This window comes from Rhinolophus hipposideros (assembly GCF_964194185.1).
Source record: "Rhinolophus hipposideros genome assembly, chromosome: 20".
Lineage (NCBI taxonomy): Eukaryota > Metazoa > Chordata > Mammalia > Chiroptera > Rhinolophidae > Rhinolophus > Rhinolophus hipposideros.
The window spans coordinates 53,008,235-53,034,801 of NC_138066.1; the positions used below are offsets into that span (position 1 = coordinate 53,008,235).

The following is a 26,567-nucleotide window of genomic DNA, read 5'->3' on the forward strand; positions in this document are numbered from 1 at the left end:
AGGAAGACACCTTGTGACCAGGACATATGGGGAGCGTGAGGAAGGGCGCCTGAGTGAGCTGCTGAGGGGCAGCTGGCGGCCACTCTCTTCTGAGCCTTTCTGTCTACAGTGTGTCCAGATCTGGGGAGTCACTAGGGGTTCAGGAGAGGGAGGTAGGCCAGGGCTGCAGGGGACCCCACTGGGTGGCTGCGGCTTTCCGACCTCATCCTGCCCTGCCCCCCTGCACTTCCGCCTTCCCTGGGGAATTCCTGGGCTAGGAGGTGCCCATGGGGATCCAGCCTCCCCAGCTTTTCACTCACCCTTTGGGATAGGTGCTCAGCCCTGAGGGGTTCCTAGCCTGCCCCAGGTCACAGCGTCCTCTTGGGGGCAACCCCCACTTCCTGCACTGGGACTCCTCAGAACTTCCCTGGGTTCCAGCCCGGTCTCAGGGCCAGCTTGGTGCCCTTGAGCTGGACACAGCCCCCAGCAGGCCCTACACACACCGAGTCCAGCCATCTATCTTCTCCCAGGAAGCGCCCTCCCCAGAGGACAGGGTCACACCACCCACCTTTGTAGACCGCTCCCGTGGCCTCCCCTCCTTGTCCCCCAGTGAGCCATCCTGCCTACCCTGCCACCAGCTCCGTCCTCCCACCCAGCTGTGGCTTCAGTCAGGACTTGGGTCCAGTTCATCTGGATGCTGGCGCATAGTGGAGTTTCAGTAAATGAGCTGCTGCCGGGCAGTGACATGTTCCTTCCCTGAGGCCAGTCCCGGAGTGTGGACCAGTGTGTGGGGTGAATGCAGAGGGGCCCCAAGCTGCTGAGGCTACCCACCCCAGGGACCTTGGATCTCCTGGGCCACCCCTTGACTCAGTTTCCAGAGGTTGGGCCTGGCCTTGCTGCCCCCCAACCCTCGCTCCCCCCCTGCCAGCAGCAGCCCTGTTGATAGAACTTTCCCCCTTGGGTGTGAAGCACTGTGGCCCCCAGGCCAGCCCACACTGATTCTTCTCCAGACGCCCCGCCCTTGGGGTCAGCTCCACTTTAGGATGGGAGAAATTGTCCCCCGGGCACAGTGTAGTCAGTGGTTCTCCAGCTTCATGAGCCCTGGGGACCTCTGAGTGGTGACCCTTGGGGCTGGGGCGCCCTCGGGGTGGTTGAGGGTTCCGTGCAGCCCCACTCGCCCTTGCTCTGAGGCCCCAGGTACCAGGCCGGGAGCGGTGGGAGCGGCCTGGGCGCCCCCTCCTAGTAGCGCAGACAGGGCTGGAAACAGGACAGTTGGCGGGGGTGGGGGCATGGGGAGGCCGGCCCCCACTAAGCGCTGGACTCACCCGCGCCTCGGGCAGTGGCCTGGGGAGGCCGACGGTCCGGCGCGGCCCCGCCCCCGCGCCCCCCCTGCCGCCCCGCCCCGTCCCCACCGCAGGTATAAGGCGCCCCGGCTACGGCTGCCGTAGCCGCAGCTCCGAGCCGCGACGCCCGTGCCGCTGCGTCCCCATGGCCCGACTCGCGACGCTGGTGGCTGCCGCCCTGGCGCTGTGCCTGCTTCTGGCGCCGCCCACCCTCGCGTGGTACAAGCAGGCGGCGGGACCCAAGTCCTACTCGGTAGGCCGCGCTGCGGGGCTGCTGTCCGGCTTCCGTGGGTCCCAGTACGCGCGGCGCTCGGAGCCCCCCGTGGGCCGGGCCGGCGCCTTCCCGGAGCTGCGCCCCAGCCTGCGGAGCCCCGTGAGTGCGGGTGCGGGAGCGCGGGGCATTGGAGGGTGGGATGCGGACGGTAGGATGCGGGGCAGAGTGCGGGAGGGTGGGAAAGGGGACACAGGCAGCGCGGGGCGCTGGCGGGTGAGCGGTGGGGCGTGCGCGCCGCCCCTCAGCGTCCTTCTGCCCGCAGACCGTCTGCGTCAAGGACGTTACCCCCAACCTGCGTAGCTGCCAGCCGCTCCCCGACGGACGAGCCACCTTCCAGTGCAAGGCGGACGTCCTCCTGTCGCTACGAGCCGCGGACTGTCGCAGCGCGTGAGGCGCCACCTGACACCTGGACGTCGCTTGTCTCCCTGCGGGTATCCCCGGCACCCTCAGAACCCCCTGGGGCTCGAGATGGCGCCCAGCGCTGCCCACCCCATCTCCACAGTAAATGGCTGAATGAATAAATGCCTAGTGCCCCAGGCTTGAGTGTGGGCGCTGCTGGAGGGGGCAGGGCCCTGTCAGTCTCTACAACGAGTCTGCCCCCAAACCACAGGGCCTGGCCCCTACCGGGCCTGGAGCTCGCCTGAAACACCCTGCACAGGAGCACCCCAAACCCCACTGCTCCGGAAATGCTGCTGCGAACGTTCTTTGGTCCCCAGCCTCACCTCGCTCTGGAAGCTTTCTAGAGCCCCCACCCCGTCGGCCAGAGGCTGCTCTCCATCCGACCTCTCCAGTCCCGTCCCTGTCCCCACTAGCCACGATTTTACTCAGCCAGCTCCAGCTTCTGTCCTGCTACAGGTGACCCCCTAACCACCCCATGCAGGTGCCTCCCCCAGCCTCAAATCCAGGTTTCTTGAGGCCAAAGCTCTCCCTTACTAGAGGGACAGCTCCTGGGGTCCCTCTTTCTTGGACACCCCCCCCACCCCCCACACTACCTCAAAATACTGTGCAGAGCCCAATGCATTGGGTGTGGTGCCCAGTGAACCAGCTGGGCCAGGCAGGAGGGGCAGCCAGTGGTGCAGCTCCAAGATGAGCAGGAGCTGCCCAGAGGCCCTCCTGCTAACTGACAAAGCTGGATGCAGCTGGTGCCAAGCAGCGGGCCTCCTGGGAGCTCTGTGTTCCTCCCTCCCCACAACTTTGGTGCTGCCCGGCCTGGAGGAGGGCGGTGGGCTGTGTGGGCCACCACTCCCAGCACTGGGCCCCACCTCAGGCTAATTACTGTTATCCTTGCCCCGCCCCACCCCACCCCCACCCAGGCCGCCTCTGAGTTTCCCTCTGGCAAACAGCTAGTTGATAGCTGGAGCCCTGGTCCCAGAGGTCCCAGGCCTGTCTGCCGGGGTGTCCACGCACCCCATGGAGCAAAGGCCAGCTGGGCCTGGGGGAGCCCTGTGCTCAGCAGCTGTGGGTAGATGTGTGTCCATTGCACCTGGGTAGATGTGTGTCCTGGGGCGATGACCTCTCAGACCCCCTGGCCCCGTACCTCTTCCACCTGTGGCCCAGCCGGGGCTCACTGGCTGCTGCTTGGGGGCAGTCCCTGCCTCGGGGTACCACCCAGCAGGGCTAGGGCTGACTAGCATCATGAGGAGCCTGCTGGCTGCTCCTCCTCCTCCCCCATGAGTCTCTGGGGGACTGGCTGGTCCCTCAGCACAGGGGTCTGAGTGTGGGCAGGTCCTGCAGCACAGGCTTCCTGAGGTTTGGGAGCCCAGATGGGGCAGGTTGCAGGGAGAGCCCTGAGCCTCACAGTGTAGCGCCCCCAACTTTGGAGGGAGGACAGGAAAGTGGGTGGTGGCCGCCCAGTAGGAGGATGTGTCAACCTTCCTGGGCTCCTTGCTTCAGTTTCCCGCAAGGGTTCTCAGTTCAACCTCCAGAACAGTGAAACGGAAAGAACAGGCCCACATCACACCAGAGAGAACGCTGGCCCTGGGCTCCCCAGGACCAGGCTACGGATGCCCGACCCAGGAGCTGAAGGGCAGAGACCACTCTGCAGGGGAGGAGGAGGGGCTGACAAACACCAGCGCAATCCTCACTTCTGAACAGGAGGCCAACCCAGCCGTTGCCTGCCCCACCCCGCAAGGGGACTGGGTCAACCCCACACAGCTGCAGGGCTGTTCCATGCAGGCTGATTTCTGTGCGGGAGCCCCTCATCCTCCTGGTGACAGACTCAGGCCTGAGGGGCTCAGGGGTTTAGACCAGGGTGCTTCCTCACGGCCTGGCTGTCTGCCGATGCCCTTGCTGTTGGGTGAGTGGTGGGGAGCAGGGGCCAAGGAAGTGGGTTCCCTGGTCATGAGCAGGGATGACCGCCTGACACAGAGTGCCAACCACCAGGTTTATTCAGTTGTACACCAGCCAGTTATGTACGAAATCGAGAAGAGTCTGTGGGGAGAGCACGAGGCTGGCCTGGGCACAAGGGTGCAGGGTCCTGGAGCCAGGCCCTGGGGCACCAGGAACACACTGTGTGGCAGAGGGTGCCCGTGCAGGAGGCGGCCTGGTCTGAACCCTGAGGAGGAAATGTGGGGCCTTCGAATCAGTTTCCCTGAAATGGGCTCCCCCCAAGCTGGATGGGCAGGAAGTGCCACCCAGTGCCAGGTGGCAGGGGGTATCCTGGTCAGCAGGAGCCTCCCAGGGGGCAGACTGGGGGAGAAACAGTGGGGCCAGGATGGAAGCAGGGCCTTCCCTGGCACGCAGGGCGGCGTCCTCTGTTCGGAGGAGCCTCTGCTCACCCTGCCCTCTGGGCTGCTCCAGTGCTGCACTCCTGCGCAACTTAGCGGGAAGGGGGTGAGGGCGCTGCAGGCCAGGTGCCTCGTAGGCAGGGGTGGGAGGCGGTGTACTCCACGTGAGTCCCTCCAAGGCCAGGCTGGTTAGAGAGGGGACACTGCAGCTCCGTTCAAAACCACGTGAGCCGAACTCTGGATGCACTGGCAGGAAGCAGAGCAGGGAGGGCCACGCTCCAGGGCTCCTGCTGACAGGCCCCCTCCGCCAGAACTCAGAAGTCGCCGTCGCTCTCCCTCTCGGGCTGCGACTCCTGCTGCCTCATGGCCTCCAGGAAGGCCAGCTCCTTCGCCTCCTTCTTCTGGTTCCGAGCCTCGTACTCCAGCCTGGGGGCCGGGTGTAGGGTGAGCTGTGCGCCCCACCCAGGGCCTCAGCTCCACATGCCCCACGGCCCAGGGCACCTCACCTGTTTTTGATGATACGCTGCACGATGAGGTCGGTGGTGAGGTCGTTCCCACTGTCGATCTGACAGAAGACGCCCCTTCTCTTGGGCTCCTGGAGGCCGGGGAGGAGGGGGAGATGACGGCGCTCCTCCAGACCCCAAGGACACTGCCTGGCTGCCCTGGCCCATTGGGTCCCCATCCCGGGGCGGTGGGGCAGTTACTCCCGCTCGTCAGCAGCATGCCTCCTGAGACCATTTCCCAGACAACAGGTGCCAGTGGCTCGGGCCCAGCATGCCCACCTGGTAGGGGTCTGAGCCGTCTTTGTCAGGCACGATTTCCGTCTTCCCATGACACACCAGGTCCACCTGCAGAGGAAGTAGGGGTAAAGGAGCCCTCCCCGCACCCCACATGGCTCTTCCCCTTAGAGGGCCCCACCAAGGAGGCAACCAGAGGCACTGTCCACTGCCTGGCGTCTGGCTCAGCCCAGCCCTCCCTGGGGCCAGCCATCAGGAGTCTCACCTTGAAGTGATCCAGGAGCTCTGCTGTGACTGAGTATGGGGCCCCAATCACCACTTCCGACACGTACTGTGGGGACAGGGAACACAGCAGGTTAGCCAGGACCCGAGCAGGCTGCACAGTGTGGGACATGACCCTAAACGCCAGCCAAGGCTGCCAGTGCAGAAGAGACTCTGCGAGGTAGCATGGCGGGCCGGCTGTCTCCTGCCCCGCTGCCCACCCACCCAGCCGCCCAGCGCTCACCCGGCAGGCCAGCACGCTCAGCGTCCGCTCGTGCAGGTTCATGATGGGGTAGTTCTTTCCTTTATAGTGGTTGACCTCCTAAGGCCAGAGTGGGGACAGGTCAGCAGGTACCCTCCCAGCAGTTCCTCGCGGGACCCCCGCCAGCGTGGGGAAGCCCCAGACGGTACCAGCCTGCCCCAGGAAGAGGCTGCAGCTCATCTCCTCTGCCTGTCAGCATCCGGGGCTCGTCCCCAGGGCCACCTGTGCCCACCCTCAACCTGAGGAGCCCCGAGGCCCCATGACCAGCTGCCCGGGGAGGGGGCTGAGACCTGGTCAAAATGTAAGCCAGCGATGACATAGGGCCTCTCAGCCAGGCCATGCACCTTTTCCAGGAAGTCCACGTGCCCGATGTCTGTGTCTGGGTTCAGGAGCAAGTAATCGGACAGGAGCAGCCGCCCTCCACCCGCCTGCCGCAGCCCCCCTTCCAATGGCTGTGCCCTTGCACGCGCTGCTGTCCCGGGGCCCCGCCGGCCCACAGCCCTCTGGGGCAGGTATGGACATGGAGAGGAAAGGTCTGGGGCGACACCCCCAGTTCTGGAGGATACGGAACAGGTCAAAGGCTCCGGCCACATAAATGATGGTGTCGCCTGGCTGGGGCTCCTTCCCAGAAGCAAACTGGATGATCTTCTGGGATGTCTGCAGAAACTGGGACACCCCCGTCCAGGGGTTCCGCCCCCCTGGACACTGTAAGCCAAGAGGTCAGGTCAGCACGGCCCTCACCAGCGCCCACTCCAGAGCCCCTCTTCTCAGCCTGGGGCTGCCTGCACAGGCCTGTCCGTCTGCTTGGGCAGACACGGTGTGGGACAGGGAGCAGGTGCGGGGTCACAGGCCAGCACTCTTCACCCCAGGCTGCGGCCTGCCAACTCACTCCCTCACTCGCTTGTGGTGTGTCAGGGCAAGTGACTCTGGCAGGGACACCAAGAGCTGGGTGGCAGTGCCTGCCGGGTCCACACCACCACCAGGCTGGGTGGGGCTGTGGCTCCACCCCGTGGCCATAGCAGGCACTGCAGCCACCAGCACCCTGGTCCAGCCTCTGGCCTGCCAGGAGGAAGGCCAGTGGACACAGCCCTCCCTCAGGGGGATCCCGCACCGAGGCCACTGTGTGGTCACCTGGGAGGAGCCTTCTGAGAAAAGTGTCTCCCTGGCAGGTATCAGGTGAGGGGGCTAAAAAGGGAGAGAGGGTTAGGCCACCTGGTTAGAGACCACCTGTAACCAGGTGGGCAGTCCTTGCTCCACTTCCGGGCAGTGGCTGCTGGGATTGGTCTGCCGGCCAAACCTTGCTGTCTGTACCTGGTCAGCCCCCGGAAGGCAGGAAGCGCGGTGGTAGGTGCGGCTTGGGCAACACTCACCTTGCCAAAGCTGTCTGCGTACTCCCGGTACTCTGAGGACATCTCCTGCACAGAAGGGGCAAAGGCAGGCAGGGTGGGTGCTCTCACCTTCTCTCCCAAGTGTCCTCAGGCTGGGACTTTAGAGACCCTGCCCCTGTCCTGTCACTCACTTGGCCACGGTGATGGGCTTTGGTCATCAGCAGCATGCGGCCGACAAGGTCGGTGGTGGACACACCCTGGGTGCGTTTGCACTCTCTGGGGACAGAGGTGGTGACTGGTGTGATCAGAGCTCTCAGCTGACCCCTTGTAAGGGCAACCCAGGCCCCGGCTGTGCTGTGCACAGGCCTGCTTCTCCTCACTGCTCTCGGCTCCGACGGAAACCGGGATCAGGAGGGTGGGGCCAGCCACCAACCTTTTATCAACTAAAGGAAATGACGGACAAAGGGAAAGCATTGCTTTACCCAAGCGTGCAGTGTTGGGGTGGTGGTGGTGCTGGTCCCCCTTCTGCCCACTGTCTGACACCCAGGTCCAGCCCCACTGTATGTTCTCTGCCAAGGGACTTCCAGGCTGCACTGTCCCATGCAGGAGCCTCTGGCCACACTGGCTTTTTAAGTTCAAGTTAATAAAGTAAAACCCAGCTCTGGTCGCATCCTTACTTTTCTGTTGCTGGCCAGCCGCCCGAGGCCCAAGGCCACCACACAGACAGCACACATCTCCAACGCCACGTAGCGCAGTGCCCCCCAGTGCCAGCCATGGTCACAAGGAGCAGAAGAAGCTCGAGGGGAGCGTTGAGTCGCACTGCTCAGAAAGGGGGCCGTGGTGGGGCTCACCTGTACCTCCCAGCCTGCTTCACTTCCTCATAGGTATCACGGCCGTCCACAGTCAGTGTGATGTCATCTAAGGGGTGACACGACGCAGAAACAAGCATTGTTAACTCAAAGCCACCAAGCCCCTCAGGGCCCACATCTCAGGTCTGCCCCAGGGACGTGGGCTCGTTTCTGGGGAAGAACCCAGAATGTTTTCAGGTCCCCAAAGGGCTCAGTGCTCCCCAACGTGTAGAGGCCCAGCACTTCGGTCTGATCCTGAGTCCGCCCTGAGTGCCCAGACCTCTGGAGCCCCAGCCCGGCCCACTCACTGCCATGGACACAGAAGTTGCAGCTGTACTTGTCCAGCGTTTCCAGCGTGGTGACGTAGGGAGCTGCTGGCACCACCTCGTCCACCCACTTGATGGCCTGCACCATCTTGTACCTCTCCTCCTGCGTGAATACTGGGGGCCCCTTATGCTTGGAGATCTCCTCTAGGGCCAGGGAAGAGGGCGAGAATGAAACGGTGACCCACGGAGGGCAGGGCTACAGCCCCATCTTAGCAACACTCTCCCACACTCGAGTGGCCACCGCCCTGTCCGTGGTCCAGCACAGCCACTCGGTACGAGTTTGCTGGATAACCACACAGTCCCATCACCAACCAGAGTTCCAGGTTGAGGGTTCCCTCTGACAACTAGGCCCTGCAGGGTCTCAGTCAGCAGGGCAGCCCCCAGGTGGGCATGGGGGGCGGAGGGTGGGCGAAGCAGCCCCAGCTTACCGTCAGTGTGCACGCCCACGATGAGGTAGTCGCCCATGGCCCGTGCCTGGCGCAGCTGGTTCGAGTGGCCATAATGCACCATGTCATAGCTGTGGAGAGGGCGGGGTCAGTCTCGGGGCAGCTAGAGGGCACAGCCTGGCTCGTCTGCAGCTTAAGAGCTCTGAGAAGCAGCCCCTGGGAACTGTTCCGCAGGTCCGGCTGGGCCTGGGCTTTCAGCGGGGAGGCGGGCACTTAAGTTGTCCTACCACTGTTCCCTGGGCCCAGGGCCAGATTCAGCAAGCGTGGCGGGCATCTGGCTGCGCCCAGTGCCAAGGCCTGAGGATCCAACGGCTGGACAGCACAGGGGATGGCGCTCGCCTGTAGCCGCCCTGCTCCCACCCCCCATGCAAAGCACCACAGGGAGTCCCTTTAAGCTGTAGAAGAAACTGTGTTAATTTAGCATTAATTCAGGGGTGGGCTAAATGCTTTACTGCCCTGAAAACAGGTGGACAGTCCCTGGGGCCAACACGAAGCAAAGTCCAGCCAATGAGCAACGGTAATCACTAGCTTTGGAAATCCTGCTCACCCGCTGCGGCCTCCAGAAACTCAGTGACACGTACTGTCAGGGGCCAACAGCCACTCCCTGCCCCCTGGTTCTAGAGCCTCTATCCTCAAATCAGGCCTGGTTAAGGGTGAACTTAACCCAGTGTGCAGTGTGGGTTCCCACGTACTCTATGTGCCCTGGGGAGAACCCACACACTTCTCTGCAGGCTCCAAGATGGGCCGTCCTCGCTCTGCCCCTTCTGAGTGGGCAAAGCTGTCCCTGCTTCTCCAGGGGACCCAGGCCATTGGGTGTACAGAGCCGTCCTATTCACCACCATCTGTTACCCCTATCTCAGCACAGCAGGCCCCAGCAGAGAAGGCTGCGGGTCAGAGGGCCCCGGCCCTGGGATAAGGAAAGAGGGAAGTCTAAATCCAGCAGCCAGGCTGACCCCTGTGCCCAATGGATGGGCTGGGCCAGGGGCTGCACAGAAGGCAGGGTGGCACTGGGTCCAGGGTGTGTCCCAGTCACCGTGGCCTTATGGCTGCGGCCTGACCAGGGCCAAGGTCAGAGTCCACTGACACGAAGCCAGGCTTCCTCTCCCCAAGGTAATTCAGGCACAGCCTCGTGTGCTCTCCTCTGAAGCCCTGGGCTGTCCAGGAATTGGTTTCTTTCTCTGCTTCCCTCAAGTAAAGGTCTGAGAAAGCATGGAAAGTGACAAGTTATCAGTTGGCAGCCCGACCCATCTTCAAACAACTCCCGCTGTCTGGCTTGTCAGAAACAGGGCGATGGGCATGTAACCCTCCGGGCGGGGTGGGGGTGGGGGGTCCCAGGAGCTGTGGGCTTCACTGAGGGTCCTGGAGAGGCAATTCCTGGGCGCGGACACTGCCTGGACGCCCGAGAGCACCTCTCTGGTCTTGTGCTGGGCAGGCTGAGGGGCCTGGCACCAGGAAGACACTTGGGTGCCCGGCTCCTTCCGAGGGAGAGCGGTCCTGATGGCACTGAAACGGTTAAGTCAGCTCATCAGCCGAGGGGCACAGAAGCATCGCCAGCGCCTCCCAGGCCTCCCAGGAGCTGGGCTGCGCGGCTCAGTGGCGCACGTCAGGGAGGGAGCGCCTTAGGGAAAGGCTGCTCTCCAGAGTCCCCTGTGCCGGGCCAGCAGGCCCGGCCTCCGGCGTGGGACCCCCACGATGGGCAGCGGCCGGTGGGGGTGATCCCTAGTCCCAGGAGCCCTCCGGACCCAGGCAGGCCGAGCCCGCCGCCTGCTGCGCCCCTAACGCCCCGCCATCGACCGCCTCTGCCGGCCCGGGGAAGGCCGGCCCACGGGCGGCTCCGGCTGCAGGCGGCGGCCCCCCACCCGCCAACGCCCGCCGCGCTCACCAGCCGTCGCACCACACCCGCACGTCACGTCTGCCTCCCGGGCCCGGCCGCTCCGCGCCGCCCAACGCCCCGTGCCCGTTTCGGATCATGTCGCCCCAGCGGCGGCGCGGCTCGGCCAGCTCCGCGACTCCGAGCTGCAGGCGTCAGCCTCCCCTGCGCACGCGCCATCACCGGCCGCACCCAACCAATGGCGAGCGGCGCCCCGCCCACCCACCGCGCGCGGCCAATAGCGCGGGCGACCGGCCTTGGCAGAACCGAGGCCCGCCTCCCCCGCGCACGCGCGACCAATGGCGTGCACGCGTCGCCCTGCGCCCGCACCTGAGGGGCAGGTCCCGCCCGCCAGCCTAGCTGCGGACCCGCTCCCACAGACAGCGCCAGGAGTCGCTCGGGGACGTGGAAAAGACAGCGCAGAGATATTTAATATCAGTAACCATTTCTGCTGAGAGCCAAGGCTCAATCACGCCGGCACGTATTGCCGCACACCAACACTGAAAAAGGTTCCTACAAACTTAACATTTTTAGCAAGAAGTAGAAAGAGCGTGGAGGCCCCTGAGACTAGCCTGCTGAAAGGTAAGGCAGCGCGTGCTTCCTCCTGGCCGGCCAGGTGCCAGCGGTGAAATCAGCCCGAGTCCTGTCCTCACGGAAGGCGTGGCCGCCACCTCTAGCAAGAGGCCCGTGGGCCAGGCGTCCTCAACACTCAGGCCCACGCCAGGGCACCACAGTAGTGCAAGGGGCTTCCCGCACAGACAAGTATCACCCCCGAGAATGCCCACTAGACCCTGTGGGGCAGCTGGCCTTCTCGGTGCCACCAGCCCCTGAGTAAGTCCCAGCCATCTGCAAAGTGCCGATTGTTGTTCTCAGTCAAGCTCCAGGTTATGTCACTTTCTTCCTTTTCGTGCGTTTGCTGCAGCCCCTGCCGAACCAGCCGCCTAGGATGGGGGCTGAGCTGAGGGCCGCATCCCGGTCCCTGGGTGGAGGCTCCTCTTGGCTTCTGCACAGCGACTTCCGACTGTGGCTGCCTTCTTCACCCGCACGCAGGGGAGTTGCCAGGGAGAAGATGGGGTCCTGCCACCTACCAAAAAGGGAAAGCTGGGTCGGGCGCGCCTGGAGCCTCTCGGTCACAACGCGCCCCAGGATGGGAAGGCTGACTGAGGAGGCGACCCTGCTCCCTCCCCGTATCTTGGCCGTGGTGGGCTTTGCTCAGTGGTAGCCCCACTGTTCCTGTGCTACAGAACAGCTGTAAGAGGGGTACGCTCTCAGACTAGCTTGGCCTCGGCAGAGCTGTGTCCTCGTCGGAGAGTGAACGGCCGGGCATACACAGTGGGGTGGCAGGAGCCTCCGCAGGGACGAGTCACTAGCAAGTCTGGGCCCCACCTCACTTGTATGGCCAGGGGCAGGTGGACCAGACCCTCTCCCCCATCCCAGACTGTGACACTTGATGAAAGGCAAGGCCAGCTGACTACAGGCTACCGGGTGAGAGATCATGTGTCGGACTGAGATGTAGAAGCACATGTTATCAACTTAAGATACAGATAAGCACTGATAAGGAAAATGAGCTAAGTTAATGTAAAAAAAAAGTACAGTACACGATAGGCCCACATTACAGAACACCACAAACATAACATACAAGAATTGCCAGGCCCAGAAGGTGAAGGAATCCTTAATTCTCGAACCCTTTGATTAAAAGAAGTTATTGATTTCCCCTATAAGACCCTGAAAATTCACAGAGAGAGAAAGTGTAAACTTTTTACTCAATACATACACCACGTCTAAATTATCACAAATTCTGTATTAAGGCAGTTTAAGCTCCCCCCGAGTTTGCCAGCTCCCCAAACCAAATGCACTGAAGTCTGTTTGCCCAGCACTGCCAAGCGCATGTCCCTTAAGGGACCTTCCCCTCCAGGCCATCTGAAGCAAAGGGGGACGGACCTCCAGGCACAACTCTAGCGGACTCCCTCTCTGCACAGGAGTCCCGTCAATCAGTGCGCTTTGGCCAGCCCCTGCAGAGGCCAGCACACTGCAGTCACGCCCGATAGTTCTCGATACCTCGGAGCTTTCTGCGCTTAGCTCCCGAGAGCAGACAGACACGGCCCATCCACACGGGCAGCAGGGCGACGGGCCCACGCCCCCTCACCTGCTATACGAGGGTATCTCCAGGCCCAGCTCATCCATGAGGAGCTGCATGACGTCATCACACCTCCCGTGGAGCTTCAGGGCAGCCCAGTCATCCTTTGGGGTCCACTGGGGACAGGGAAGGTGAATGAGGACAGCACCTCACTCCTTCCTAATGCCCTGCGACCTGGGCTCTGCTTGGCCAGCCCCCCAAGGTGCATGAGTTCAGGACAGAACGTCGTAGGGCCTCCTAAGGCTCAGGTCTCAGGAGGCAGCTCTGAGCGCCGAGTTACCTGCAAGTTCACAATGTAGAGCTTGGGCCGCCGGCTGGGAGGCTTAGTCATGCACCAGAGGCGCGGGTATTTCTTCAGAACCTGCGGGAACAGACGGACACAGACCACACACCCGGGGAACAAGGCTATAGGAAGCTGCCAGCAGGCTACTCCCAGCCCAGCCACAGTGCCGGCTGTGTACCTTTAAGCTGGAGCCTAAACACAGGATCGTATCCGCTTTGCTAGCAGCCTGGGTGGCTGCCTCCCAGTTCAGGGGCTGCCCCAGGGTCCCCCGCTCCCCAAAGTGCACGATGGTGTCCCGGAGCTGGGCCCCACACTTGTGGCAGACCCGGCCAGTCTGGTGTCGGTGCAGGGCGGTGCGTTCCGTCACGTCGAATACCCGCACGTACTCCCTGTTGGGGGTGCAGGCCGTGCAGACCTGAGGAGGAGGGCACTGTGAGCAGGAGGCACTGGCCTGCGGCACCCCCAAGTCCCGGAGGAAGTGCTCACTTCAATGTACATGTTTCCGTGGAGCTCCGAGATAGCTGAGCGTGGCAGCCCGCTCCGCAGGTGGAGCCCATCGCAATTCTGAGACACCACGTGCTGCACCTGGGGGAGGCGGGCGGTAGTTGGCAGGACGGCCGTGGGAAGCAGCACCCACTCAGCAGCACCACTGGCCTGTCCTGAGTCCAGCCCAGCACCCCCAAACCAGAGGCAAGTCCAACCTCACATGAAGCCTCGAAGGCAAGACTAGGGCAGCAGGCTGGTCCGAGCAGGGCTCAGCAAGGCCCGCCCCCAACAAAGGCTGACACACTGGGAGTGGCCAGGAGGGTGAGCCTCGGCTGGAAGGGGCTCGGACCCAGGCTGATGCCCTCTTGGGTCAGTTTCAGGTCCCTGAAGGCCCAGGAGGATCAACCCTTCCCCACTTGGTTGGAGGTGCTCAGCAGAGGGTCTCCAGAGATTTCCTATGAGTTCTAATTGTGATGACTTAGAGGGGAAGCTGCCCTCTTGAAGAGAAAGCTCAGAGGATCAGAGGGAGGCTCAAACCAGGACTCTAAACTGCTTGGTGGGCACTCATTACGGGGGTCCACTGGCCAACAGAAGTAGGATGCAGTTGCCACTATAGCACCAAAATGGTGCTCCAGGTCCCACGCTGTGGACACAGCAAGCACACCAGCTGGCTACACAGGGCTCTTACCAGCTTCTGCTCATGTAAGCGGGCGATGCTCATGTGGGTGAGGGTCGGCTCGGCCTCACTCAGGTCGACAGCACTGCCAGGTGAAAGGGAGTACAGGTGAAGGGAGCTTAGCGGTCAGGCCCCTGCTGCCCTGCTCACCTTGGTGGCAAGGCTGTGTAGACTGCTTACCTAACACTTCTCCCTTTCTGAAGCAGTGTCCACACTCCATTAGGACCCCGGTAATCTGGGATAGAGGCTGCCTGCATGTTCAGAAAGAAGATAAGCCTGGTGAAAAGGCATCACAGAAGGTACTGGCAGAATTCCCAAGAATGAAAAGCGTATGTTTCTCCCAGCATGTTGCAGGCTGACCCGCAGACCGGCCTCTATTCATTCCACAGGCTCAGCATTTCCTAGTCTAACCTGCCTGAACCCAGATGGAGAGTAGCCCATGTGGCTCCTTCCCTCTGCCTGGACTCCCGCTCTCACCTGGTCCCAGCTCATCCTTCCAGCCACACTTCCTCTGGGAGCCTTCCTCAGTACAGCCTGGCTCTGCAGCCACACCTGTCCTCCACACTGAGGGTGGGACTGGTCAGCCTCACCTGTGTGTCCCCTGGGCCTAGCCAGCACACAAGAAAGATGCAGCGGTGATCCCCTAGGTGGGATCCCTCCTCTGTCCAAATTCTTCCATCTTGATGCTGTGCTTCCTGCCCTACCTTCACCAAGACAGGCCAACCTCTCCAGGTGAGAGATAAACACCACTGAATCGCCCAAGTTCCCAATCCAGTGGCACAAAGCCACCCAAGACAGAGAGAGAGAGTGTGCCAGGATCCAGGTGTTCTGTGCTCCTTCTGTGGAGCCCCGTCTCCTCCCTGCTGCTTATGCTCTGAAAAGTGCCCACCCTGACCCATGGTTCCGACTCACATCACAAAGGGGAAGCTCAAACAGCAACACTCACACCAAATTAATGAGCGGCACACACCTTTAAGTAGGCACCTGAAGCTCTTTAAGGGGTATTATTATTGCTTTTAAATAATCACACGATGGGAGTTCACCCGTGAATGTGGAGGGAGGAGACCAGATTGCCAGGGCTCCAGAGGGTCCGTAAGTCACACGCGTCAGCCCACCCAACACATTCTAGCTACTGCCCCCGCAGTCATTCCTGTCTTATCTCACCTTCAGCCGTAAAACCTTATCCACACTTGGAGGCCCAGACTCAGCGTCACCTCCTACAAAATCCCAGCTGGGGTGATTTCCCAGCTGAGACCACAGGGGTGTGTCTGGATTTCCGTTGTTGACCTGACACAGCCAGCTTCACACGACAGCTATATGCTATACGCCTCATCACGTCATCTGTGGGCTTCTCCAGGATGGAAATCCTGTGTTCACCTCTGCGGGGCCTGCACGCAGGTCACACTCAATCCTCGCTATCACACAGACAAGTAACGTGCCACCCACGTAGCCAAAGCAGGTCATACACACTCCACGGCCCGGAGAACATCTCGATGGAACTTTTCAAAACCCAACACGGTTCCCTTCTTTGCCTGGTGTACTTTAATCATTACTGCCTTGCTTTCTACGGTACCTCGCTTCAACGTTCAGAAAAACAATGCACGGGGGATCGGGACGCGGCGTGGGGCTTACCTCTGCCCACGTGACTTGGGGACGGTAAATGAACCTGCTTAGCTTAAACGAAGAGGTGCCCGCGAGGACTAAGCTACTACGTCCCATTTTCATTCCTTGTCGTTTCTCGTCTCTAACTGGGTGTAACACAGACTTCAATCTGTAAAAACGGCGTATCTACTTGGTGACGTTTCAAATTGGGCCACTGTCAGCCTTTCGAAGAAAGGAAAGACCCTCAGAGGGGCTTTGAAAGGGAGTTTTTGGGCGAATCGGCGGTTTCCCTCAGCTCAGGGTGCAGCCCTGTGCTCGGCGCGCGCGCCCCGCGCCCCGCGCCCCGGGAGTCACCGGGCCCTACCGTGCTGATGCCCGCGCCCGTGTAGACGACCAGGTACTTGGCGTCGCGCACGGCCGCCGCCAGCTCCCGGACTTTGCCCCGCAGCTCCTCCGGCTCGTCGCACACCTGCCGAGACACCCAGGCCGGCCGTCAGCCCCGCCCCCTGCCGCCGAGCCGCCCGCAGGCCCGGCGCCGCGCGGGACTCGCCTCCTCCTGCCGCCGCTTCAGGCCCTCGCGCCGCCTGCTCCGGCCCTGCAGCTCGGTCACCAGGTCCTCGCTCTCGGCCAGGAGCCGGCCCTCCTCTGCGCTGCGCTCGGCCGCCGCCTTCCTCAGGATGCGCGACACCTGCGGGCGCGGGGCAGGTGAGGAGGGCGACGCGAGGCGGGGACGCGGGGCGGGGCGGGACGCGACATACCTGGCGGAGGCGCTCCCGCTGCTGCTCCTCCCGCAGCCTCCGGACCCGCTCGGCCGCCTTGCGCTCCGAGCGACTCAGACCCCCGGCTGCCATCGCTCCCGAGGAGATGCACGCTTCCGCTTCCGCCTCCCGGCAGGCCGCGCGCCGGCACATGCGCGCTGGGCCCGGCCCCGCCCTTCCGGCCCCGCCCGCACCGCCCCAATTTAAGCACCTGCCAAGTCTCTTTAAAAGGTGTTTATTGATCATATACAAAATAAAGAAAACCTTATATATCACAAACATACACTATGTACAGCAATAAATACCCGGGGCCCGGCCCAGTGCCGCCCCTCCTGGACAATAATTTAGCAATAAATACTGCACAGGGCAGGGTGGGCGCCTAAGCGGGCCGCCCCAGCGAGGCCCCTCCCCACCTGGAGCTTCGACGATCCCCGCCGCGCGGGCAGCTCCCAGGACGCCCCCACCTCCCGGACTCCAGCCCTGGGCAGGACAGGCAGGGTCTGATCACCTCTGCCTGGACCCAGCCTCTCAGCGCCAGGACAGCAGCAGCGCTGGACACACTGGCAGCCCTTGTCCTGTGGCCCTAAGATGCCAGGAGAAGGCTTTCTGTACCCACTCCCGTTTGGTTAAAGGCTTCCGGGACGAGCAGATTGAGGGGCGGGGAAGAAGGGAGGTGCTGGGACAGGAGGTTGCTGGAAGGGTCGCTCCTCATAGTTCACTGGGGACACCCACATACCAAGGCTGGGGTGGAAATGTATGCGACTGGCCCAACAGGTACAGCACACGGCCAGGACAGGCCAGAAGCAGGGCAGGCCTTCAGTCTCGAGGGCACACCCCTGCCTCTGTGTGTCCTCCGCTCTCTGTCCCCATCTGCTCCAAAACCAGACAGCCAACAGGAAGGCAAAAGCGCGCCAAAAAGAATTATTCAGTGGCTTCTGGGGAAAAAAATCGTTAATGTGTTGGTTCCTTTCACCAAACCACAGCCTAAAAAAGTAACTTACAAGATCCCAGAGCGGAAACAGCACTGCAGCCTGTGGCTCAGGCTTTCCAGCTGTGGACGGGAGCTTTGGCCAAGCGGCCACTCCAGAGATGGAGGCAGCGGGGACTGGATGGGGCCTGACCACCCGTCCCAAAGCAGGCTATAGATCAGAGCTGTGGGCCGGGCACTGACCACTGAGGCTGTTGCTGACGGTCAGGGTTGTGCACACAGACCGGAAAAATGGACCAACAGGAGGAAAGCCCGTCAGAAACCAGCACACTCGCCAGCTGCCATGCAGCGGCCACATCTTCTCACCTGTACAAAGGGCAGTGCCACCGGAGCAGCAGCCAGGGGCTGTGGGGAGTTCTCCCTGGGGCCGTACTCTGGGAAGGAGCTGACCTGTTCCCACAGGGTTCTCTGAAATCGAAATGTCCATGTTGGGACAGGGAGGAGTGGGGCGAGGACACAGTGGGAGCGAAGGTGCACGTTGTGGTTTACTTAGCGGACAACTTTGGGAGACCTGGCTTTGGCCGAAGCCCTCGATTTGCTGTGTCAGAAAAGTGGAGGGGAGAGAGGGGACACAACACCCTCACAGTAGGAAAACCGAATTAACAAGAATCAGAAAGACACCAACCAGTCACATGTGGACACAGTCTACTGTCAAGAAACTAAGGGGAGGGAAAGGGGTGGAGTGGCCCTGCAGGCCTGGCTTGATGGGACCTGGAAGCTCCCCCAGACCCAAGGAGCAGTTGTTCCAAATCCAAAAATCCTGAAAGAAACCATGGCGTCACTAACTCCAGAAGCTTCTGTAAACCAAACCAAGGCCTTGCAATATGTGTTAGCACATGCCTGCCCTCAAACCCTCCTCTCACCCTCCTCACCCACCTCCTCCCTCTACTCTCCAGGTCTACAGCCTGGCAGGGGTGTGCCGAAATGGACAACGACCTCCCAGCCAGGACAAAAGCGGGACCATAAATGGACATGGAGGGTCTGTTCCTCCCACCACCAGGGCAGAACATGACCTCTCTTTAGGGACTGTTATGATGCAATTCCAACTCACTGCTGCTACAACCATTGACAACTCTCGTCTGGAGCCTGCGAAACAGACAGAATGGAGGGGGAGGAAGCCACTACGTGATCTGGAGTCAACAGTCAACAGCTCCATTGCAGGCTGACTCCGGTACAACTAGGAACGTCTCTGAGCAGTTAGGGTCCACGGAAGCCCATCGAGATGGCAGAAGTTGACAGCACATCCTACTCCCATCCCATGGGCACACTGGGCCAAACTCTGGGATGAAAATCCTGCTGCCCAGGAGGTTAAACCCTGCCAGGCAGCACTGATGCACTTCTGTGCTTTTCAGGGGGTCAGGGCCCCCAGAGAAGCCAACCACAACCCCAAGGAGAGGCCAAATGAGGCCCATGTGACTGGAGACGGGGCACTAGCCTCCTGGAGGGACGCCACAGGCAGCCCGTCACGTGCCTATGAGGAGTTTCCCACCCGAGTCTGGGAGACTGGCTGCGTCTGCCGAGTGGCTGGGATGGGGGTGAGTGTGGGCTCAGTCCAAGAGAAGCACCTCCATAAGCTGGGCAGTGGATCCCTGGAAGACACAGACCCAAAGGGAGGCGGAAGAAGGCCCAAAGCCGAGAGCTGCCAGCACATTCAGGGGCGAGGAGGGGCAGGACCGGCCCTGGACACTAGCCCTTGTCTGGCACTGGTGGAGACCCCCAGGCCCTCAGGCAGGCAGAAAGGACCGCCCCAGGTGGGCCCCGAAACCACCTGGTTTTGCCTGGGAAGCACCACCCGCAGCATGGAAACAGTCCTGGGACAACTGGGCAGCAGGTCTCGGACCCCTATGTGGGCCCCTGGGGTTCCCCTGCTGAGGCCCCTGTGAAGCCTAGAAGAACAAAGCTGGGGTCAGTGGCCAGAGCCCAAGCACGGTGACTGGATACCAGAAGGAAGACGGTGGGGACAGCTTGGCCGTGGCCCTGTGGGCACCTACAGTGACTCCTTGGTCCCTGCAAATCCCCCACCCAGGGCCAGAGGCGGTGGGCACAGAAGCAGCATGGGGAGCCCCCGGGATGGCCCCCAGTTTCACCTACCCTGCCAGTGGGTCAGCCCACGCCTGAGACACACATGCGAAGCCAAGGGTCAAAGGGGAGTGGGGATAGGAGTGGCAGAGCCCGAAATCTGACCTCCTGGAGGTCTGGGGCAGACACTGAGGCAGAAGAGGCCAGGCTGGTGGGCACCAACCCCCTCCCCAGCTCTGCTGCAGCACGTACCGCCTGGCACCCCAGCCTGAGCCTGGCAAGCCAGCAGAAGCAAAACACAACCAAATCCAAAACAAACACAAGAAAATAGACACGAGAAGTGACACCCACAGGTCAAAGGTCACCAGAAGCACCAGCACGTGACGCTGCACAACACCTCACCAGGCACGGACGACACCACTGCACCGGCAGGAGACAGGAGACGGAAGCAGGAAGGGCAAAGGAGTAAGTCACTTTCGGTACAATTGCAAAAGAGAGAGCAAAGAGGACGTCAGGACGTGCCTTCTGGTCGCTCGCGGCTTGGCTTTTTTTTTTGTCTTTTTTTTAAACTAAGTTTTATAAATAACATCTGATAACTCTGTGTATATAAAAACTAAACTCCAACAGCCACAAAGACTTGTCTGTAAGTTTACAAGAAAGGGATTTTTTTTTTCTTTTTTTAAACTAGCAGTTTCTATTATACTTTCTTCCCTTTTCCATTTATATGGTCAAATGTTCTTGCTTGTTTTTTGTTTTTTTTAAAAAGACAGTTTTATAAATACTCTGCAGCTCTTTTTTTTTTCTTTAGCTTTTAAACATATAATTTAATAACTTCGTAAAAGGAACTTCTCTCTTTTAAATAAAGGGCTATGTAACCACACAAATAGGTCATGTAAACAGTGACACGGGACCCATCGCAGGACACTGGACACACCCTTCACGTACGCTCACAACCAGTGGTTTGGTCTTGTTCAGTGCAATGCGTCAGGCGAGAGTGCGGAGGCCCCGGACCCATAGCCGCACGACCCTCCATCGCCCACGCACCTAGGCTGGTGGACTGTCTGTCCAGGGTCCTCAAGGACACCCTCCTCAGAGCAGAGCCCATCTATACCTCTGGCCGAGCTGTGAACTACCCAGGCCCCTGCCAGTGCAGGCGGCCGCCAGGGCCTGTGGGCCACTCAGCTTAGCACGCCCCCTGCTCAGGGATCCTTGAGCCCCTAGTGTTTGCTCGATCTTTCTGCCCATTCGCACAGGACCACTCTGGACTCCAAGCCCACATGGCCTTGGTATAAAGGGCTGGGGCGGCCCCACGTCACCACCGAACTGACCAATCCCAACATACAAAACACATGATGACAACGACGAGATCAAGGGGCTCAGCCCGGTGCCCCTGGGGTGCAGGTTGTGCTTTGCAGGGAAGGGAGGAGGTAGGAGAGGAAGAGGGGAGGAGAGGAGAAAGAGGGGGACAGGGCTGCCAAATTCGCCATGCGCCTAGTGGCCCCTCGAAGACCCGCCTGGGCAAGCGCACGTCCCTACGACCTGGCGTCCGTCTTGGACTTTACTATTGTGATGACGCTGGTGGCAGCCACCTTGCCGGGGACGAGGGGCCCCAGGCCGGCAGCAAGGGGGCCCCGAGCTGGCGCCACGGGGCTGCGGGCCACGGTCCTGGCGAAGTTCTGCAGGGCCTCGTACTTGGAGCGCAGCGCGTCCAACTCCAGCTTCATGCTGGCGTTTTCTGACGCCAGCTTCTCCACCTCCTGCTGCAGCTCCGCCTTCTGCTTCTCCAGCTCCTCCTTCTGCGTCACGCGCTTCACGCGGCAGCTGGCGGCGTAGCCGCGGTTCTTGAGCGTGCGCCGACGCTGCTTCAGCTGGATGATCTCTTCCTTGGACAGGCCCCGCAGGTGCTGGTTCAGCTCCCGCACCGACATGGTCACCAGCTCCTCATCGGTCAGGCTGGTGCCATTCTCGCCCGGCTCCCGCTTCACCTGGGGGCGGCACAGCGCACGAGGTCACGGGCTAATGTGACGCCCATCCCTGTACCACCGCAGCCCCGAGACACGGCCCACCCTGTCTGCTCACCTTCAAGGCCTTGTTTCCTTTATTGGGGGTCGTCATAACCCGGGGGCACAGCAAGCAGGCACTCTGCGAGACAGGGAGCAGAGGTCAGAACCCTGGAGAACACCCCCCTTTCCCTCTGCACCGAGTCACGCCCCTCACCTGCCCATTCCTGTTACCTGGCCTCAGGACCTCCCTTCACCCTTGCCTCTCCTGAGGTGGGCTGCTCCCGGTCTACCCCGCCCGAGGGAACCAGATGGGGGGGTCAGGAGGGTTTGAGGGGGGAAGGGGAACTGAAGGGCTGTTAGGCAGAGGCAAGAGAAGGGGCTGGGGGAGAGATTAGAAGAATGCTGGAGGGGCCAACCTAGAAGGAAGCCTGGAGCTTTAAAAAGAACGCCGGTGCGCACCCGAGCCCCAGAGCGGCTGTTCCTGGCGAGTCATGCTGACTCAGCACATTGCTCCCGCTCCCTCACTGGCCTGGCACTCCCCAGGCCGCCAGCCAACACAGCCCCAGGGGACCAGCAGCCAGAGCAGAAAGCTGCCGGGGCCAGAAAGGCCAGCCGGCCAACAGCAGGTGAGGGCCAGGGCCAGCGACCCTGCGCCTGTGTCTCCCGTCTCCTAAAGCTACCTCCCCTACCACCGCCCAGGACAAAGCCCTGCTCCTATGAAGGCTTAGGGGTCCACCCCACTGAGGACTCAGGGAGAGGCAGGATGTGGGGCAGTCCCAATTCTCCCGGAGACTTCTCACTTTGAAGAGTGGCAAATGGGTCCTCCAACTAGCTCTGGCACGAGTCCCCCTACCCTCCTCGGTGAGCCGCGGCTGCAGCCGATGGAGTAACCATCCTGTGGCTTTGGGTTGCAGCATCTCATGCCCCTGCCCTCCCTGTCTAGGATATTTCACAAGAGCGCCCACAATCCGCCACCCTCGGGCCTGCTCAACTCCTTCTGGGCCAAGGACGGCCCTCTAGCCCCCTGCCCAGGGTCAGCGCCACAGGGCCCCCTCCCTCCCGCTTGGTCACCGTTCCCATACCCCACCCTCACTTTCTGCTTCCTGAAACCCCACCAAAAACATTTTGTACCCCTAGTCCTGGGATCCTGGCTACAATGGCTGCCGCCACACCGTGCCCCCCATTTTCCAGGTTGGATGCAGGGCTAAGACAGATTGTGTCCTCCCTCCTGGAGGAGCACTTCAGGTAACTCTGGGCCAGGTCGCCTTCTTACCCTCACTGGAGCTAAAGTGTGGGCTGGGGAGGTAGAGGTGCGAGTGGGCTCCAGGGTGGACCGCACCTACCCAGCCTTGCATCCGGAAGCGAGGCTGCAGGAAGGAGGCCACAGGCGTCTCCCCACAGCCAGGCCGCCCAGGGACTCAGGCAGGCCCGGGAGCCCAGGTCTTCCAGAGAGGAGGCTGAGCAGACCACAGCTGGAGGTGAGGAAGCCCTCAGGGCTCCACGCCCAGCCTGGGCCAGGCCCTCTCGGCAGCGCACAAGCTGGGGTGTAGGGGCCCTGTTCTGCGTCCTACCACTGTCGGCCCAAAGGAAAAGCCCCAGCACCAGCTTTTCCCACCCCCATGCTCCCTCCACCCCTGAGTGCTGAGCACAGCGGTGACTTCCTGAAGAGATCACACAGAAAAGTGCTTCCTCAACAGATTTCACCCTCCGCAGAAGGCCTGAACTCAGCACAGTGCAGCCAATTGCCTCCTAATCAAAGGTGTGTGTGAGCAGGGGGGAGGGGGGGCAGGTCTCAGGAAAGCCAGTGCTTCCAGCCTCCTGGTCTGGCCTCGCCCAGCAGACACACACTGATGGGACAGAGACAGCTTTGGAGATGGGGTGGCATGGGAATGATGGCTCAGGGCACCCCTAGAAGCCAGGCGGAGGGGATCCTAGAGGCCAAATCAAGAAACTGCCCCCCACAACTCTCCTCCCCATCCCGAAGGCTGGACCAGAGCTGGGGCTCGGTCATCCTCCTTCCTCAGCTCCCCCACAGGCTGGGTCCACCTTGTGGAGAAGGCCCAAATGGCCCGAATCCACCAAGGTACCCTGGACCACCCACTCAGGCCGGGAGCCAGTCAGGAAGGGGCAAGAGGTCTGGGCAGCTCCAGCCCCTTCCCCTGGAGGAGGCAAGACAACCAGCCTCTGCTCTTTGTCCTGGCCTGCAAACCCCAGTGGCCAAACCTTCCAGGCAGGCATGGCCTTGGGCACTCTGGCACCCCGACCTAGCCGGGCCTCACTCCCACCCTGCCCATCAGACCACCTCCTCCAGAAGCCTCCAGCCACTAAAAGTCACTCTTAGAAAAAAGTCTAAAACTTAACTTCCACCGAAGCCTAATGTACTGAGAAGACTTAATGCAACACCCCTCCAGAAATCTGCACTTTTCTAGGGCATAAAATTCCAGCCAAAAGATCAGCTGAAGCGTTAAAACATCTGGCATCTCTAAGCCCAGGGCTGACTGTGTGTGTGTGACTCTGAGAACAAACCACAAGGCCAGCCTAGCCTGGCCATGAACCTGAGGCAAGAAGGGTCAGCTCTGGTCTAGACGAAACACTGCCCTACCCCTTGAGCCAGCAATCACCCACACACCCAGGAGAGGTGGCCCAGGCCACACGACCCTCAAGTGGTCACTTCCCAACAGTCACCATCACCTGGCCCAGAACCCATCAGGGCCACGTTCTCCGCTAACCTGCACAACACTGGGCCCCAACCTCAAGTGAGGCAGCTCGGGGTGACTGGGAACTGCACTCTTCCACCCCAGCCCACCTGCTGTGCTCTGCAGGCTAGGCACCCACCACGCTACCACCACCCAGAGCCTCCACCCAGATTCCAAGGCTGGGCTGCAAAGAGGGGGCAGGGCCTGCTCACCAGACACCTTGCTCCCCAGTGCCCACGTCCTGCAGCTCCCTCTCATGTGCAGTCTCCTGGTAGAGCTGCGCCTGCTTGCCCCCTTCCCGGTCCACTGTCACCCAGGGACTCCAGTACAGGCTGTGCTACACTGGGCTCACTGGGGGAGGCCTGGCTTCTGGCTCGACCCCACCCTTTCCTCCCACCCCACCCCCGTTGCCCCTCCTTCCAGGAGGCCCCACTGCCTCCCTGTCTGGCCTGTGTACCCCTCTGCTCCCTGCCCAGGGGCACCCAGACTGGCGGACCAGACGAGTCCCACGGAAAGCCTGCTTCCCGCCCCCTAGCACGGCCCCCCTAAGCTCCTCCCCTCCTCTCACTCAGAGAACTATTTCCCGGTTAGAACTGTCCCAGCCTTGGGTCGGGAACCAGCCGCTGGAGAAGAGCAAGCCTGGGAGGGATGGACGGGCCCGGGGCTTCACCTTCTACCGCGCACTGGCCCCTCCAGCTCCTCCCCACCACCCCACCTTCAACTCGCACCTCAGGCCAAACTTAAAAAGCCGCCCCAGCCCTTGGGCCCGGCTCCTTCGCCATGTCCCCACGTTCCCTTCCACCCCTCGTTTCCCCGCCTTTCAGGCCCCAGGCCCCTAGCTCAGATCCCCCGGGCACCGGGATGAGCATCGAGTGACCTCATGCTGATGACTCAGCAAGTCTCCCTCGGGGCTCTGGCCCGCGTGTGACGGAGCGAAAGCGACGCGAGCAGGGTCTTCCCAGCGCCCCCACGCCAGCCCTCCCCGGGCCCGCCAAGGACCCCTGCACCTGGGGAGGCGGCGACACACACCTGATGAATCAGCAGTCGGGCCCGGGCCGCCGGGCTCCTCCTCGGAGCCCTGGGCGCCCAGTTCGACCCCACCCTTTCCTCCCGCCGCCCCGGCCGCCCCTCCCTCCACTGAGAGAGCCCCGTGCACGCCCCGCCCGCCCTTCGCCGCCCCGCGGCCCACCCCCAGAACCCGGGCGAGGGGGCCAGCAGGGCCCTGCCCGATGGGGAAATCGAGGCACGGGCCGCCAGCGGCGCGCGGGGCAGACCCGAACCCAGGAGCGCCCGGCCCGCGCCGCACTCACCCACCACACTGCGGGCCCGGGCGGGCCGAGGCCGGGGCGAGGGGCGGCGGGCGCTCCGAGGCCGCGCGGGGCTGGGCCGCGCGGGGGCTCCGGGCCCGGGGTGGGGGCTCGCCGCCTGCGCGGGCCGGGCCGTGCGCGCTGGGAAGGCTGGGCCGGACCAGGCTCGGTATCCGCCGCCGCCGCCGCCGCCGCCGCCGCCGCCGCTCCACAGACGTCACATGATGTTTGGTCACGTGGGCTCCATTCATGAAGCGGCGACGCGACCCGCCGGGGCTTAAAGGGGAAGGCGCGACGGCGGCGGCGGCGGCGGAGGCGGAGCGCGCTCAGACTGCGCCTGCGTGCCCGGGCGCCGTCGCCCCGGCAACGCGCACCGCCCCCTGCCCGGGCGGGGTCTCGCGGCACTGGCTCGGGCGCGCGCTCCCCGGCGGCCACGCCCCCACCGGCCTTCCAGGTGGGGCCTTGGGGCCGGTTCGGCCGCTTTCCTGACCCTTGTGTGCTGACACTTTCAAAGTCCATGTGTCCGAGAGGCCCGCTTCTACCTGCCCAGGGTGGGGGTCTCTGCCGGGGCTCACTCCTTAGGCGGGCCCGGCATGGACTCCGGGCCCAGCACTGGTCGCCGTAGTGGGTACGTGGGGAGGGACCAGGCCCGTCGAGGCCACCCTGGCGGACACGGGAACGCAGCCCTGCCGCTGGTTTTCTCGGTCGTGCGTTTTCTTCTGTGCCTCCTGTCTCCCTTTACGTTTGGAGGGCTATTCCTTGTCCCCAAAGTGTCTCCTCTGCCCACCTACGTGCACGGGGTCTTGGTTCTGAGTGGGCCCAGGAGGAGGGGAGAATTGGAGATGAGACACTGCCAATGTTGTTCCTTGAAAACCCCCGCTCAGGAGCTCTCGTGATCCCCACCACCCTCCTGCCCTTTGGGGGACCCCACCTCTTGTTCTGAGCGCCCCTGGCACATCCTATCTGCCCAGACCAGCTCCCCTAACCCACCAGAGCAGGGGTGGGTGTAAGTGGTGTCAACCTCCGAGGCAAGGGGCCTCCTCCTACTGTCTTCCTGCTCTGTAACTGCTTTTCGAGGCGTCAAATGCAAGCACTCTGGCTCCATCAAGTGTTCGCACCGTCAATCCTCTCATCTTGCGATGGTTAATTTTGTGTCAAATTGACCGGGACACGGTGACCAGATATTTGGTCAAATATTATTCTGGCTGTTTC

At 62.0% G+C, this 26,567-nt stretch overlaps 4 protein-coding genes across 14 annotated transcripts; 1 reads left to right on the forward strand and 3 right to left on the reverse strand.

The window, feature by feature from the left end:
• The first annotated feature begins 675 nt into the window (after positions 1 to 675).
• On the forward strand, positions 676 to 2,132 carry NPB (neuropeptide B). Its single transcript, XM_081030132.1, has 2 exons — positions 676 to 1,695; positions 1,859 to 2,132. Exons 1-2 carry the CDS (start codon positions 1,468 to 1,470, stop codon positions 1,985 to 1,987), a joined length of 357 nt encoding a protein of 118 aa, XP_080886258.1. The 5' UTR covers positions 676 to 1,467; the 3' UTR covers positions 1,988 to 2,132.
• Positions 2,133 to 3,960: 1,828 nt separating this feature from the next.
• On the reverse strand, positions 3,961 to 10,580 carry PCYT2 (phosphate cytidylyltransferase 2, ethanolamine). 6 transcript variants are annotated; one of them, XR_013992074.1, is made up of 15 exons: positions 10,533 to 10,557; positions 10,413 to 10,462; positions 8,513 to 8,601; positions 8,067 to 8,228; positions 7,762 to 7,828; positions 7,102 to 7,186; positions 6,953 to 6,997; positions 6,149 to 6,287; positions 5,873 to 5,955; positions 5,565 to 5,642; positions 5,325 to 5,390; positions 5,105 to 5,170; positions 4,829 to 4,917; positions 4,374 to 4,748; positions 3,961 to 4,150 (listed from the first exon to the last, which is right to left on the reverse strand). XR_013992074.1 is itself a non-coding variant. In XM_081030092.1 (15 exons), exons 3-15 carry the CDS (start codon positions 8,592 to 8,594, stop codon positions 4,637 to 4,639), a joined length of 1,128 nt encoding a protein of 375 aa, XP_080886218.1. In that variant the 5' UTR covers positions 8,595 to 8,601; positions 10,413 to 10,462; positions 10,533 to 10,567; the 3' UTR covers positions 3,961 to 4,636. The 6 variants fall into 6 exon arrangements, 4 of the variants coding, with proteins under 4 accessions (XP_080886218.1, XP_080886216.1, XP_080886219.1 ...); XM_081030092.1 differs by adding an exon at positions 6,714 to 6,767 and having other exon boundaries at positions 3,961 to 4,748; positions 10,533 to 10,567; XR_013992073.1 differs by having other exon boundaries at positions 10,413 to 10,578.
• Positions 10,581 to 10,800: 220 nt separating this feature from the next.
• SIRT7 (sirtuin 7) lies at positions 10,801 to 16,479 on the reverse strand. 2 transcript variants are annotated; one of them, XR_013992075.1, is made up of 11 exons: positions 16,343 to 16,472; positions 16,135 to 16,272; positions 15,949 to 16,053; positions 14,163 to 14,233; positions 13,995 to 14,067; positions 13,307 to 13,405; positions 12,999 to 13,235; positions 12,818 to 12,898; positions 12,547 to 12,653; positions 12,040 to 12,125; positions 10,801 to 11,484 (listed from the first exon to the last, which is right to left on the reverse strand). XR_013992075.1 is itself a non-coding variant. In XM_081030094.1 (10 exons), the coding sequence occupies exons 1-10, from the start codon at positions 16,433 to 16,435 to the stop codon at positions 11,286 to 11,288; spliced, it is 1,203 nt and encodes a 400-aa protein (XP_080886220.1). In that variant the 5' UTR covers positions 16,436 to 16,479; the 3' UTR covers positions 10,801 to 11,285. The 2 variants fall into 2 exon arrangements, 1 of the variants encoding a protein (XP_080886220.1); XM_081030094.1 differs by lacking the exon at positions 12,040 to 12,125 and having other exon boundaries at positions 16,343 to 16,479.
• Positions 16,480 to 19,915: 3,436 nt separating this feature from the next.
• On the reverse strand, positions 19,916 to 25,488 carry MAFG (MAF bZIP transcription factor G). 5 transcript variants are annotated; one of them, XM_081030127.1, is made up of 3 exons: positions 25,359 to 25,488; positions 21,429 to 21,491; positions 19,916 to 21,334 (listed from the first exon to the last, which is right to left on the reverse strand). In XM_081030127.1, exons 2-3 carry the CDS (start codon positions 21,462 to 21,464, stop codon positions 20,882 to 20,884), a joined length of 489 nt encoding a protein of 162 aa, XP_080886253.1. In that variant the 5' UTR covers positions 21,465 to 21,491; positions 25,359 to 25,488; the 3' UTR covers positions 19,916 to 20,881. The 5 variants fall into 5 exon arrangements, with proteins under 5 accessions (XP_080886253.1, XP_080886254.1, XP_080886255.1 ...); XM_081030128.1 differs by lacking the exon at positions 25,359 to 25,488 and adding an exon at positions 25,078 to 25,187; XM_081030129.1 differs by lacking the exon at positions 25,359 to 25,488 and adding an exon at positions 24,261 to 24,372.
• Between the last annotated feature and the right edge of the window lie 1,079 nt (positions 25,489 to 26,567).